The 15,944-nt window shown below is 49.1% G+C and overlaps 1 protein-coding gene across 3 annotated transcripts in view; it reads right to left on the reverse strand.

Annotated features, from left to right (window-relative positions):
- The window catches only part of PHTF1 (putative homeodomain transcription factor 1), a 596,971-nt gene that overhangs the window by 427,694 nt on the left and 153,333 nt on the right, over positions 1-15,944 (reverse strand). For all 3 annotated transcript variants that reach the window (XM_069633361.1, XM_069633363.1, XM_069633362.1), the window contains exons 6-7: positions 15,177-15,333; positions 6,622-6,744 (exon numbers count right to left, since the gene is read on the reverse strand). In XM_069633361.1, the coding sequence (XP_069489462.1) occupies positions 6,622-6,744; positions 15,177-15,333 (280 nt within the window). The remainder of the gene's footprint in view (positions 1-6,621; positions 6,745-15,176; positions 15,334-15,944) is intronic.

Here is a 15,944-nt window from a genome sequence, read left to right on the forward strand (position 1 = left end):
AGCTGTCCAGAATACTAAAAAATACCATAAACCCAACGACAGATATACTATTTAATATGACGTTGGAAGAAAGAGGAATGAGGTTAATGACGCTGCAAAATAGAATGGCTCTCGATATGATCCTGGTTGATCGTGGGGGAATTTGCAAAATAGTGGGATCAGCGTGTTGTATATATGTAGATGACTATTCCCCTACAATCTTTGAAGCAATAAAGAAAATGCATGTCCTAAGTTCCGAACTCCCTACTGGAGAAGGAAGCTGGGGAATAGGGTCTTGGTTTTGGGGAATATTGCGTTTTTAGGGATGGAAGTTGATTTCAATATGAGTAGTGGTGTTTGGAATATTCATAACGTGCTGTTGCTGCATACACTGTCTACCAATAGTTTGCGCTGAGGTAACTGAGGGATGTACTAAGGGATGTATGCATATGATGACAAAAAGAAAAACTCATGGTCGAGCTGACCAAGACACAAATGAGATGAAAACAGTAAAAGAATTGATGGCTATAGCTATTGATGAAAATGATGATGTTTACGATAGCATGCAAAATTCAGACATAAGTACATCAGACTTATCATTAGAGAAGGTTTCAATAAATAGAGGAGACATTTGGCATACGGCCAAAGGGGGGTTTGTCAGTCTAGAAAAATGGATACCTCTCATATGTGACCGCAAACGTATTCTGATGGCCGTGGGCCAACCGTCTCATACACGATATGACAATATAGGTTTCTGAGTTTGCCAATTAACGGCCATTTTGATGTAACAAGAATCGCCATTTTGTTTTCTAACCATTGCTCATTGCTTTCTGTTCTTATTGCTTCGCAGTACATTTTCTGCTTACACAGCTCGACTGTAAAATATTGTTGTCTGCACATGAAAGGACAAGGCCGCAGGGCCGCGAGGATAACAAAAGTTTGTTGAAACACAACGTAGGCAGCGCCAGAAAGAATGCCCGGCTCCCTCCCGAATGTAGCCTTGAAGCAGAGCTGCAGGGCATTTAATCATTTCGCAGCTGCCAGCCAGTCTCGTTATATGGTAGAATATGTTAGAATAAAGCAGCTAAAGGCTTGAATTATGCTCTTCTTACGGCCCCCCTTTGCTGAGCCCCGTTAGAGCGTGTCGGCTCCCAGGGCACGAATAGCACCTCATAGATAGCAAGGTCTGGAATGCAACTCTTCCCCCGTATGTAGCTCGCTTCCAAGAACAGAAGCGCTGTGTTCTATTCAACAACTGAAAGATGCCTCCGCACTCACAAATTGCAAATTGTTACTAGAATAGATATTTGAAGGTGTCATAGTTGTCGAAAGTGTCCATCATCACACCAAGTTCAAAGAAACCCAATAAAGGGAGGTGTTAAACATGACATAGCTGATTGTTTGATATGCATTTTGTATATATGTAACTGATGTACGTAATTCACTCTCTTGCGTCCCTCGATGTCTAGAGATGCACGTCGCGGGGCTTGAGACCGAATTGGCCAACTGAGACTTTTGCTTTGCAATAAACCCTAGCTTTGGGAATACAGCCTCGTGTCTGGCGTATCTATCGTGTGTGGTGACTCGCATTGTTTCCATAGACGTAAGGGACTCCTAGGGGCCCCTTTCATGTGAGGCATTTATGGAACAATTGGACTTGAAGTCCAACCGGGCCCTTCAAGGGCCCAGTCTCAGATGACCTATTAAAATCAAAGGTAACGAGATGGGACATCATAGCAGACCTCCAGGGCTTAGGACGCCTAAAAAGGTATGGTGGACAGTAAGTTTGGTATTTGCCCCTGAGGGAGCTTAAACCCTATGTCAAAAAATTCCCATCAGCTAAACTCAGAGATCGGTATCTCAAATTTAGACTCTACAGTTTGCCAACCCTAGATGTGGTGGGGCCTAAACTAGGGATCCCCGCTGAGCTGAGACTCTGCAGACTGTGTGGCTGGGAAAACAGAGTTGCTGCAACATTTGGTGTTGTATTGCCCCAGAGTACTGGAGGAGAGGATCGCAACATTCGCTCCCTTTATTAATTCCCCTTCAGGTCTTACAGCACCTATGGCATAGACTTAAGACAACTGCCCACCTGTCACTCGCTCTGGTAACGTTTCTGATTGCAATCTTTGGCAGACTGGATGAGGAGATGGAAGTAGCTCACCAAGAGGTAGAGGAACTGGTGGGCACTGTGTAGGACATTTTTAACATTTTTTAACAAATTGCACCACATCCCAACTCTGGGAGAGGGAAGGATGAATTGGGGTGCCAAGTTGATTATTCCGAGATGTAAACAGTGAGAGCACTGGAGTTTAATTTGTAGCAAATGGCGGTACTAATTGTGTGACAATTCAGAATTATGTTTTGCGTGTACCTCTAAATTGCAGTGAAAAATGAATTCTATTTTAATATTATGCAGTCAATGTTTTGTATTTGAATATCATGTAAATGTACCTTGTGTACTGAACATTTTAATTTAAAAATAAAATTCACTTCTTGAATAGCAGTCATGAGTTTATTAACCATCAGCTGTTGTAGACCAGCATCTTAATCTTTGTTAATCAGAAAGACTATTCTTCCAGAAAGTTGGGAGAAAGGAATTCAGACAATCTCTGTAGGTTTACCCAATTATGGAGATGAAAGCTTGTACAGTTGCAGCTGGTTTTAATTTGCCTAAACCGCAAGGGTGCACCGAGTACGAAAATTCCTTCTCCTAAGAACTCTGGTCTGGCATGCAGGAGGGAGAACTAGTAAAGCCTTTCCCATTAGTTCTCTGCACCAATGCAACAACAGTGGACTGGGCAGGCAGGTTCCTGATCATGTGATATGCATCATCTTTACGGATCTCATATTTAGTAGCATCAAGTGACTTGGAAGTTAAGAGCTTGGAGTGTACCTTGGACAAAGATGAGATTGATTGCTCAATAGTTGAGCTTTCCATAGGTAATAAAGGGAAGATGCATGTAGGGAAGTTTGAACCTGTCATTTAAGGTTTATCAGGAGGACAAAGTTCTAATGTCTGCATTGCCTTTGAAATTACATCATGAAAAACTGTGGAAGGGATGGTTCCTCTTCCTTGGAGAGTCTAGTTTGCCCCGAGACCATAGGTTTCTCAAAAAGTGGTTCTACTGGAGGAGTGTCCTCCAAAGTCAAGGGATGTGAACAGGAGGAGAGAATCTCATTTTCTGAAATGAAATTTCCTGGAAAGAACGGCCTCTTGAGTTAAGGGCAAACTTGGACATATCCAAATGTTCAGAGTGAGCAGCAGGCAAATCCATCTGTACACCTGAAGTGGCTGCATCTACTGTGCTTGGAATCACCACAGGAGCAGATTACTCAGTTGGCTTGTGATTATAAATATTGTGATCAAGTCCCCTACCTGGATCTAGGGATAGCAGAGAGTGTCTCATTGGGTGCCAGTGAATGTTGGGGGTGGTATGGGGAGGATCGCCTGGCCACCCTCTCTAGGTCTCGTCACATGGCCGGGAACCATCACAGTATGGGACAGAATGCATTGATCCTTCCTCAAACCCTCAGCAGAGGACAGACTCAATAGCATTGACCCTTTCCAACTGCCTGAAGCTCTCTATAGGCAGACACTCTAGCAATGGAAAACCAATGCTTCCTTTCAAGAGAAGTCAATTTCATTTACCTGACACTACAAATATGTGTTTGGATACTGTTACAATGTATGCAATATTAGAGAATCATTTCAAAGCCTACACATGACACAAAAGTTGTAAGCTTGCAGGTTTCCAATCATGAGTTTCACTATGGGTGAGCTCTGGAGCCCTGTGCTTGATACAACTTTGCAACCCTATGGTCTCCCAACCATAGATTTAACCACACAGGAAACAAAGGTAATTCCCCCACTAAGGATACAATGTTACAAATTCACTGCGAGTCAACCCCTTCACACAATCAGAAGGAACATGAATCATGGACCCTACGAAGACAGTCCCGGGAGGTTGTGGGGGGGGCATTGCAATCAAAGATGGTGGACAGGCCAGATGAAGGCATGGTCTAGTCGCCCAAGTCCAAAGTGTAGCTGGTGCAGAAGACAAGGAGGCAAGACCATCAGGTGGTTGAAACGGGGGACCAACAAGCAGTAGATCTGTCCCCTAGCCAGCTAGGGTAGTAAGGTTCCAGGGGGCCAGGTTGACCCTACGCAGGATTACATGATGGGAGCAGGAATGCTTCGATACGAAGGATGATGGGAGGGGAGAAGGAAATAATCTGGTAACTATGCCTCTCCAGCGGGCTATTCCTACTTTGATTGGCTATGGGACCCAAGAATCATCAGAATAAGGGTTAAAGAAACCCAAAAGCCTGCAAGTCCCAGAGCAACTGTAAAGGGGAGATGAACCCCTTTCTGAAAAGTAAAGACTGAAGAACATTCAAAAGGCCCAATACCCCTGGACCATCAGTAAACACCTTGTGTTGCTTTCCCAGAGGGTGAGGTGAAGGTTTGGTTAAACAAAGGAGATGAACCATTCTGGCCATTTTATTTGAGAATGACATCCCTTATAGGCGTTGTTGGCCATGAGCATTTAGTCTCGCTTGATTCTTGGTTCCAGGCAAACCCTATGATATTAAAATTGCTGTTATATGTGGATCCAAGATGGCCGCCGTGGGTAGAGGACATGCTTGAGAGCCTCCCCCCACAGGGCTGTACAGAAGGTGTAAAAATAAAGCAACATTGGCGGTGGGAAAACATCTCTCCGAGGGAGAACTGATTGGAGCAAAGCAGAGCGGCTTCCAGCATGACGTGGAATATGTGACGGCATCGTCCCCGCGCAGCCTACAAGTGAGGGACAGGCTGACAGCTCAGGTAGCAACGGATGAGAGTCGCCGTTCGAATCGTCGGTGGACATCCCCTTAGAAGTTTTACGAGACTTTCTGGGCTTACAACCCCTACCTACCTGGAGCTTCCCCTTAGACTCCCGCAAGACCTTAGCAGGCAGCGACTGGCATTTGGAACAGTTGTCAGCATCATGACTCTCGCCCAGTCACCACAAACAAATGCGATGCGGGTCCGTAATCGACATGCTAGACTTGCAGTCCCAGCAAGTCAAAGCCAGAACAGGGAGTCGGAGGGGTTGGAGAAGACATTCATGAGGAACACACGAGGCGCCGAAGCAAACACGCTTGCGTAAAAAACGTAACTGAGGCTCTGGCACCGTGCTTCCTATTTATAACATCCGGTGACGGTCGCCAATGATGGAGGCCTTCGAGGGACACCGACCCAACGCCATCGCCGCAGGACGCCTTCTGCCGAAAAAGTTTCCCCAAGTACACAGCTGTGGACATTACATGTCAAAGATGGTGAATACGTTGGAGGACACAATCCATTTGAAATACTAAATCTGAAATTGGAACGACCTCGGGTGCAGATGCCTTTGTGCTAGATGGGGAAATGGGTTTTTCTCCATCCTTTGCATTTTTCTTACTTTTCTTTGTCTTTGGAAAATGTTGACACTGAACTTGGGATGGGAGTCTTGTGTACAGCTGTTAGCACTTTCATGATTGTATCGGGACCAACCAGCACCAAAACCGGATTTTCTATAATCAGAATGTCCATTATTACTGAACGGTCCAAATGGGCGGGAGGAAGGCATTTTGCAGCCACATTATTGATCCTCATGCTGTGTGTGCCATTTGGGTTTGTGCAGATGCTGAATGGCTCCTTCCTTGGAACTGTGGTCACTACATGGGATGTGAACTGACATTCTGCTACCGAAGTACCACATTCTTTCCCATCGGAGGGCACCAACATTTTCCCACCAAGAAGTACGATCATCTTCACACTGATGGGTAATGGCAAACAGAGTCCGGATTGGCCTCCTCGACAGCACTTTGAAGTCTCTGAAACATTGGGTGCAGCCTTCACCCCACAGTACAGTCAACACTGTGCCTGTGAAGCTACTTCAGCCATCTGACTTTTTTCATCGACCTTGCAGAGTCTGACGAAGGGTGCCGCCCAATCTGGGACATTGAGAGAAGTCTTCTCTGCAAGGACCTGGGGCAAATTCCACAGCAAAAAGCAGCATGTAGTTACCGGATGACACAACATGACACATGCATGGTGAGAAGCAACCACTGAGAACACTCTTTCCCTCCCACCCCCTGCCCCCGGAACCCATGTACTGTTTGGATATGGTCTCGTACAGCATGTGATAGTTGTGATAAAAATGTAAATAAAAAATGAGACAAAAACTCAGTGGAATGGACAGGGCGAGTCCTCCCACAGACACGAAAGTGGCAGGCCAAAAAGGAACTTCCAAAAAAAGAAATTAAGGAGAACTAGCAAACCTCAAACTGATTGGTGAGCAGAAAAACAGCAACTACTAGAGTATGGCAGTTGAAATGTGCACAGAGTCCATGTGGCCCTCGCATTCATGCAAGACCAACTATTCAAAATAGCCTCTTAAAGAAGAGTGTCTTTTGGAACTAGTGGCCATAGCCCATCTGTAGATGCAGGTGGGCTATGGCCACTAGTTCTAGATGTAGAATTATTTATTAGAACCATAAACTAAATTAATTCTCCTTTTTTTACAATAACCATTTGTAATGCAAATACAGTAGAATAGTAGAGTGTACACATAGAATGAAAGTGTCTCTGTCAATAGTAAAATATCAAACCTTTTGCAAAAGAAGGATTTGAAGAAATTACAGTTGCAGGTCTGCAGTCCCCGTTCCTTGACTTTTGTGGAGTGGTTTTTATCACTTTCTTCCCCAACACCACTTCCAGTTTTCCGCAATCTCCTAAAGAAAAAGTATAAGCGACAGTTATGTTCAGTATGATACAAATACCTTTACAGGTGCACTGGCAACATATTTGCAGCCTCCTTCACTATTTATCATGGGGGTGCTGGATAAAACGAATTACAAACTATCACGCTAGACCAGAAGAGACGAGTGTTTAGAACTGGCCCAAATTTCTCTAGAAAACTGTAAACACACATGACATTGGTGCTCAACTTTACATAGAAGCATCCACGGGTGAGTCTTCAAGAGAAGTACATTCAATTACATTTGCATTAAAGAAAATTGTCATTCTTGACCAAATTGAAACAATGCCGCTGGCATCTAAATATCCTTGCATCACCATATATTGTGCAACATGTGGTTGAGATGTGTGCAGTGATGACTGAAATGTGCGGCAGCAGAACCTATAGGCGAAACAGTTTTGTCAGTATAATTGATAAGTCATGGAGGGGTAGTGGGGTGCACGAAACGGCTGAACATATGATTTAGTCTATTTTTCAGTGGGCCAAGAAAAGGGATTGACCATATTGTGATTGGTATAGCTTTTCATGAGAAAGACTTCCGGGTACCAAGTTGCTTAGTAAAGGATGGGATATGGAACAAGTTACTTACCTGTAACTGTTGTTCTCCAACATGGGTCTGGCATGGATTCACATGCTCATGAATATTCCCCGTCGTCAGGCTGGGAATCCTCGGTAAAGAAAAAAATCAGTATCAGTTTTGTTTCTGATCTGTCTTTCTTAGTAGTAACCAATCACTGGTCTCTGGGTCATACTGCCCCCAGCCAATGACTGCCCTCTCCTTAAGCCCCGCCTCTGGCAGCCATCCTTAGATTTGGTAGCACGTAAAGTGGCAGTATGACCAAGTGAAGAGCCGCAGAGGGGTAGGAGGGAGGGTTCGCATGTGAATCCATGCCAGACCCATGCTGGAGAACAACAGTTACAGGTAAGTAACTTGTTCCTTCTCCAGCATAGGGTCTGGTATGGATTCACATGCTCATGAATATAAGAATACATAGCAGTCCACACATGCACAACCACGGGAGGAGGCAAAGGCTCAACATTAAGCATTACATCACAACTCAACATTAAGCATTTCTTACCTCCTCACCAGGCTCACCTTCAGCGAACAGGTTGCTCAGCACTGCTTGGCCGACTCTTGACTCCTCCCTGGAATCCCAGTCGACGCAGTAGAATCTCGTGAAGGTGTGCATCGACCTCCACGTAGCAGCCCTGCAGATGTCCAGCAGGGGCACACCAGACAAGAACGCCGTGGTAGCAGCAATCGCTCTGGTCGAATGGGCTCTCGGACGGCCGGGCAACGGTCAGTTTTCCAATCTATGACAGTGCATGAAGCAGCCGGAGAGCCATCAGGAAATGGAAGCCTTCGAGAGAGCCTTCCCTTGGTTCACAGGTCCAAAGTTCACAAACAGCTGTGATGTCTTCCGAAAACTCTTCGTTCGGTCCACGCAGAACTTCAGCGCTCTAGCTACATCCAGCGAGTGCAAAGTCCTCTCGGCCGGCGACGAAGGCGACGGGAAGAAACCAGGTAACACCAAGGGCTCGTTGAGATGGAAGTCCGACAGCACCTTGGGCATGAAGGAGGGGTGCGTCCTCAGCACTACCCTCGTATCGTGAAAGGTCAGGTATGGAGGCTTGCAGGATAGGGCCTGAATCTCTCCCACGCGTCGTGCAGAGGTGATGGCCACAAGGAACGCTGTCTTCCACGACAGAAACCTCAACGGGGCCGAATGCAACAGCTCGAATGGCGGACCCATGAGCCTGGTCAGCACCACGTTGAGCTCCCACGCCAGGGCTGGCGCCTTCACCGGCGGGAATGATCAAAACAGTCCTTTCATAAATTCCATCACCAGGCGATGCGACCACAGGGATGACCGCCCTGTAGTTCTGGTGTATCGGGAAATCGCTGCCAGATGTATCTTGATTGAAGCATGAGATAGTCCAGCTTTGGCTTGCTACAATAGGTATGGTAGCACTTGAGGGGCTGTAATCCTGAGAGGGTTAATCTTCTGTGCACGGCACCAGACAGAGAACCTCTTCCACTTGTGTCCGTAGCACTTGAAAGTTTTGGAAGCCATGGCCTTTGCAAGGACCTCTGCAGTCAGCTGGGATATCGTATCCTCCAAACTCTAGTGCTGCAGGAGCCAGGCCTGCAAGTTCAGCGACTCTGGGTCGTGATGAAGAATGGCGCCTCCTTCTCTGGAGAGAAGATCCACGTCCGTCGGCAGTTTGACTGTTGGGGACGCTGACAAGTTCAGAAGGTCCGGGAACCATATCTGTCTCGGCCACTTCGGTGCGACGAGGATCATCCTGCACCGGGACCTCTTGAGTTGGTTGATGAGCCTGAGCAGCAACGGCAACTGAGGGAACGCATAAAGGAACAGGCCATCCCAAGGGAATGAGAAAGCATCGCCCATGCTCCTCGGCTGGGGGAGCCTGCTGGCGAACCTCTGACACTTGGAGTTCGTCGCCGTCGCAAACAGGTCTATTTGGGGTTTGCCCCATCGCCGGAAGAGTTGATCCACTTGATCTGGCGTAGTTCCCACTCGTGGCACAAGCGCAGCTCCCTGCTGAGTGAGTCGGTGATGGTGTTTTTTATCCCTGCTAGATGAAAGGGTACCAGGAACATCCCCTGGGTAACGGCCCAGTGCCACAGGTCCTGTGCAGGGCCGGGGATCAGGTTCCTCCCTGCTTCCTGATGTAGAACATTGTGGTGGTGTTGTCGGTGAAGATCCTCATCACTTTGCGCTTGAGAGACGGAAGGAAAGACTTGAGAGCTCAGAACACCAACCGAAGCTCCAGTATGTTGATGTGGAGCAGCCTCTCCTCCGGGAGCCATAGGCCTCTCGCGTGAAGATCCCAGTGTGCGCTCCCCACCCTTCCAGGGAGGCATCCGTCGTCACCATCACCTGATAAGCTGGGGTCTGAAAGTCCGTGCCCACCGCAAGATACGCGCAGGTGCCCCACCATCGAACAGGAATTCGATGGAATTCGAGTGTGTGCCCCTGGGCCAGGGCATCGAACACCCAACAGTCGGTGGAGATGGATTTCCACACGCTGACAAACCGTGTCAGCCGGCCTCCCACCCGGGTTCTTCGGTGGGGGCCCGACACCTCGGCCGGTTCAGTCTTGCTTGGCTGCCGCCTTGGCGATGACGGTGAGGTCCTCCTGACTTGCCTCGTCCCATGTAGGCTTCTTGCGACGAGGAGCGGGCCGCTTGACGGTAAGTTGAAGAGCCGCCACTGAATCCCTTGGAGGCACCTTGCTTGCCTCCGGAGTTCCGAAAGGGCGGAGGTCATCGTCATAGAACTCCCAAGGCCTGAGCCGTCTCCGTGTCGGTCTTGATGGCCTCAAGGGACTCATCCACTGTCTTCCCAAACAGGTTGTTCCCGTCAAAGGGCATGTCCAAAACCATGGCCTGTACATCCTGGCGGAAATCCATCGCCTTGAGCCACCCCCGAAGGCAAACCCTGTTGCCCAATTGGTGGAAACCGGCGTCGGCAATGTCCGAGGCCACCTTACTCTCCTGCAGCATTGCCAGGGCCTCTGCCCTCTTATTGTCCAGGAGGAATTCCAACAGGGTGGGCAATCTTGTACCACAACTCCCTGTCGTAGCAGGCCGCAATCGCTAGGGCGTTGGCCGCCTTAATCGTCGTCGCCGCCGACGAGATGACTCGTCGTCCCATGGCATCCATCTTCTTTCCCTCGCCGTCCGGCGGGGAAGTAGAGGTTGAGGCCGATGCCCCTCAGCTTTCTTCTTGGCCGCTGCTGAAACGACCAAATTCGGGGTCGGTTGCGCTCTAAGGTACTACTTCCTGTACCGGTCCCTCTTAGCAGGTGTCGTGGACGGGTTCTTGAGGAGGGCAAGTCCCTCATTCCAGATGTCATCCAACAACGGCAACGCATGGACCATTTTCCTTTTGGCCTCACAGCGTTGGTAAAGGAAGCCTTCCTTCTCGTCAGGGCAGAGCTGAAAAAGCTCAGATGCCCTGGCGATCAAGGCGTAAAACGAGCCAATTTCGTCGGGAGGAGACGCCCGAGGAATCGGCGACGGGAGATCAGTCCCGTCATCACCACCGTCGTCATCCGTCCCCGTCGTGGCCGTATCCGTCCCCGTGTCCTCCCTCGGGGTCGGGGAAGGCGACAAAGGCCGAGAGGGCCGAGAAGGCGGGGTTGGATGGATCCTTCTCTTGTTAGGGGGGCTTCCCGACAGACTCGGCTCTGTCGGGTCGTCCGTCGGAGGCAAGGGCAACCTGGTCCTCATCTCCATGCATTTGGCCTGGATTGCTGTCAAAATGGCGGCCGAGTTGTCTTGTGGCCCAGGCTGTGACGGACATGACGGTTGCTCCTCCTCCACCGGAGCCTCGTCGTCGTCACCCTCGCTCTCGTCATCCCCCTCGTCGGGCCTCTTCTATGACTTCAACCAGTTCCTCCTCGGAGGTTGTGTCCGTGTAGGCCACCGCCCCCCCCCCTTTTTCCACCGGGGTCGTCACAGGGGCCTTCTCAATGGGCTTCCCTCCGAGGACGCAGGGAAACTCTGGGCCCCAAGGTCGCCTCCACTGGGGGAGCCTCCACAGGCTTCCCCAGGGCTGTAGCAATACCCTCAATAGAGGCCTTGGCCGGGTGAATGAAGGCCTTCACCACCTTGGGCGCACTGGAGGCCTTCACCTTAGGGGGAGGGCCACCGCCTCATACCACTTGGGCCGGTTCCTTCGAGATCGACTGGGGCCTCTCCAGAAGCTTAGCCGGGTTCTCGGACTTTCTCTTCCCCGAGCCAGAGCGATGGCTCACGGTTGATGGCGTCGGTGAAGGTGCGCACTGCCTGGCAGCAGAGGAGCCCGACCGTTCGGCGCTCCCGGTGCCCGCTGACTCGCGGTGCTTTGCCTTCTGTTGGGCCCCCGTCGCCGGGGCGCCCTCACAGGACTTACAAGATCGCTCGGGTTTCTTCTTCTTCTCACCTGCTGGGCTCTTGCTTTCCAACCAGTTGGCGAGACGGGTCCGACAGTCCCTCATGGTCCGTTCCGACATGTTCATGCAAAACGCACAGTGCTTCTCCATGTGCGATTTGTCTTCATGAAGGCAGTAGAGGCACTTCGAGAGCTCTTCCTCCTTGAACAGGTTCTGTAGCTTGCATCCAGGGCAGTTCCTGAACAGCTTGCCCGGTGTCGAGCTTCCTTTCTCCTGGGCCATGTCCACGAGGTAGGCCTCAGAAAACTTCTGGCATCCTCCAAGAAGCGTAGCTCGATGAAAACTTCACCCTTGAGGGGTGTAGAAGATTCCGAAACGGGTCCCCGTTGATCGGAAGTAGAAGCGGTGGAACTTGAGGCTCTATTTAACTGAAAAATCAGATAAATCTCTTTGAAAAGCGCGAAATGCAGAAAAAGCTCGAGAGCTATAGCAGGAGGACTCCCAACACTTGAACGTGCAGTAAAAATCTGAGGATGGCTGCCAGAGGCGGGGCTTAGGGAGAGGGCAGTCATTGGCTGGGGGCAGTATGACCCAGAGACCAGTGATTGGTTACTACTAAGAAAGACAGATCAGAAACAAAACTGATTTTTTCTTTACCGAGGATTCCCAGCATGATGACGGGGAATATTCATGAGCATGTGAATCAACGCCATACCCCATGCTGGAGAAGTATTGTTCCCCAACTTTGATGAGAAAGGGGCCCACCACTTCCATAACTACTCTTAAGTGGAGGGTTCTACAGAGATTGGTATGGGCTTGAGAGACTCCTTGCTGGGCGGTTCTGGTATACAGGACATTCTGAACAGAATTTCAGAATATTTTTAAGTATGCCTGGACAGAAAATATTAATGAAGATATGAGCCTGATATTTTGCAATTCCCCGACGCCCATTAGAAAGGTGGACTGGGCCAACTCCAGGACATCCATTTTGAACTGGGAAGGCCCTAGAAAGCATTGGAATCGCTGTTCTGATGTTTGGATTGCTCCTCTGTTCCGTAGTTACTCAGTTGCCTCTCTCCTGGTTGTGGTGTTTGCTTGCTTGTTCATCGCCATGCCTCCTTGGTGATGTAATCCTATAAAACTAAATAGAGAGAAACTGGATAGCATTGTGCAATAGAGCTATGGGGCAAGGAAAGGTGGTACAGACATGCAGGCACTGGTAGGGAGACCCAGTGTCTGGGGCAGGACTGGTTCTGGTGAAAATCCTAGTACGCCTCCCACCCTAAGATGACAGCGGTCCCCGACTAGAGTATTTACTTCTGGGCAAATTTATCGATTGAGAACGATTGCTGTAGAAGATGCATGGTTGCAAAACACACAGTGTTAAACACTGCAGGTTCTTCCCGGTCCTCCAAAACCATGAAGGGCCAGAGAAACACCACCTGCCCTGACTGATTTCTGCTACCTTTGCTTCGCCTCGGGAGCCTTCCTCTCCTCTCTGAGACACTCTCTATTCTCAAGAAACCCACAGCTGACCCTTCTTGCCCAGCAAACTATCGCCTGATCTCCATCACCTCTTTCCTGGGCATACTCCAGGAAAACCTGGCCAACTTGCAGCTTAACCTTCACTCCGGTTCTGATGGTTGTCTCCACAACCATCAGTCTGGCTTTAGGGCTGCCAGAAGCATGGAAACTGCTCTCCTGAACATACGTGAAGATCTTCTCTCCAGCCTTGACTAACATCCCCTCTGTCCTCATCCTACTCTATCTCTCTTCGAGCCGGTCAACCATACCATGCTGATCAGGCTCTGGCCTGGCCGACTTCTTTCCTCTCTGATCAACCCTCCCAGGTCTAACTTGGGTCCTTCCTTTCCTCCATCTCCCTCTCTACCTGTGGTGTTCCCCAGGGGTCTAACCTCTCACCCTAGCTTTTCAACTAATACCTGGCAACTCTCGCCCATCGCATTGCGGTTTTCTGCTCCAATTTTCAGTGATATGCGGATGACAACTCATTTTCAGGCTTCCGTCGGTAACCTCTTCTCCTTCTCTCATCTCCAATTGCCTGTCTGCTATTCAGGAGTGGTGTGCCGCCAACGATCTCTGCCTGAATGCCAGCAAGACAGAGATCCTCCTCATTAGCACACCTTCACTCTCCTCCTGTCACTCTCTGACCGGCCTCCAATAGCCGCCCTCGTACCCCCACCTGCAAGGCCAAGAACCTTGGGGTCATATTCGACTCCATGCTTTCCTTTTCTGCCCACATCTCTGATGTCTCTAAAATGTCAAACTTCCAACTGCACCTCCTCAGAGGTATTCTGCCTTTCCTCTCCTTCCCCAGAAGTTCACTGTCTCTCGAGCCATGGTTCTCTCTAGGTTGGATCACTAAGAGCCTCTTTCTAAATGTACCTGCTTTTACTCTCTGCCCTTTGCAACTCATTTAGAACAGGACTGCGAGAGTTGTCCTGGGCCTCAAGCCCTGGGATCGTATCTCACCAGCCCTGAAATCTCTTCATTGGCCCCCAGTGGCTGCAAGGATTAAATTCAGGACCCTTTGCATGGTCCATACGGCTTTCTGGGCCCTGGGTCCAAAATACCTTCAACTCTCCCTCCATAAACACCTTCCCTCTTCAGCTCTTTGCTCCTCCACCTCCCTCAGGGTCAGTCGTTTCTCAAAGCAATAAGCTGGGGGTAGATCTCTGTCTTCGGCTGGCGCCTTCCTCTGCAACAGCCTCCGTGCCACTCAAACTTCAGGAGAACCATCTCCGGTTCCGGAAGCACCTCAAGGCCTTCCTCTTTGCTTCTGCCTTCGCTCCTCCTGTCCCCTGCTAATCTGTTCTGCTTCAGCACCTTGCACCTGGTTACGCTCCGATTTCGGGCCCAGGTACTTGCTCACCCTGCAACGCACCCGCACTGCCCCCTGGCAACCCTTGCACTTGGGTCTGTATCTGTAACGCTACAGCCCTCCTCCCCCCATTTTCTGCACTTATCAGACACCCCTGGCTGTGCCTTATACCTAGCACTTGCCTCTTGATGGCTGCACTACCATTTTTTTTATTCCTTTGCTCAGCGCTTTCCACTTCTTCCGCCTCCCCCCTCTGCACTCCCCGCCCCCCCTACTCAATGTCACTGGGCCTAGTAAGGTCGTTTTTGTTCTCCCTTGTTCCCCTTTCCTGCCTCGTCGCGCTCTGAAACACTGGTGTATGAGCGCGATACAAATAAAATATCAAGGTCAAATTCAGGCAACATGGGCTCATTTTACTTGTGCTCATGCTCAATTCTCAGTTTCAAAAGTGCTTATTTTTAGAGTAAAATATACTTCCAGTGGCAATATACTTTTAGCGAGTTAATTAAGCATCCACTGGACCATCTAAAGGTGTGCTTGAAGACCACCAGAACGCTTCCACGGTTTCATTATAGCTACTGTATTGGAGTTCTTCTAGAAGTGCAATACATTGTATAATAATTTCTCCTAAATTGGTATACGAGATTGATGAACCATACCTCCTCCTCTTGCCTCCGTAGACTCCTGGTGTCTTGTGCACCTGAGTGGAAACTATTTGACAGTGGACAGTTCCGAGAAGCAGCATCAAACACGTTGGTCCTATGATCTCACTCGAAATAGCGATTGGGGCCATCCAACACAGAGCAAATGCTGCAACTGAGAACACAAAATATTAGACGTTTTGAAAACAAAAATCTGGAAACCAAAATTAATCGCGGTGTAGTGCTGATCCACGCTTTGCAACTTTGAAGGTCCACTTTAATGTATGCCTTAACCACATTTATTGTTTAAAGCTTCCCAAATATTAAATGCTCAGATCTCTGGAATCAAGCCCATCATTGGAATCACATATCTGCTACTTTCTCCTTCCATCAGCCTCTTTCTGGATGATATATGTGGGTGCTGTACACTGGTCATTCAGCCTGTGATGCAAAAGGTGCCAGTGGAGAGGAGGGCTTGGACATCAAGGATCAGGGCCAGGTTTCTACCCAGGGCATCTGCTGAGGTTCTGATGGAGCCATGCTGACCAGTGTGGAATGGCTGTTTAAAAAGCACACGAGTTGGAAAGATGGAGCAGGACACAAGCATTCAATGGATTATCACAACTCCTGCTTAAGCCGCCTCATGGCTAAAGCAAACCAGGGTCTATTTAGTGCATTACTTGACCTCATTATTAATACCAGACTAGAAATCATAGTTTGGTTCCAGCTATTCCCAAACGTTCTTATTCACTGATCTCCATTTTCATAGATTCAAAGCTGTTCTCT

Source organism: Ambystoma mexicanum, chromosome 13 (genome assembly GCF_040938575.1).
Source record: "Ambystoma mexicanum isolate Mex_15411 chromosome 13, UKY_AmexF1_1, whole genome shotgun sequence".
Lineage (NCBI taxonomy): Eukaryota > Metazoa > Chordata > Amphibia > Caudata > Ambystomatidae > Ambystoma > Ambystoma mexicanum.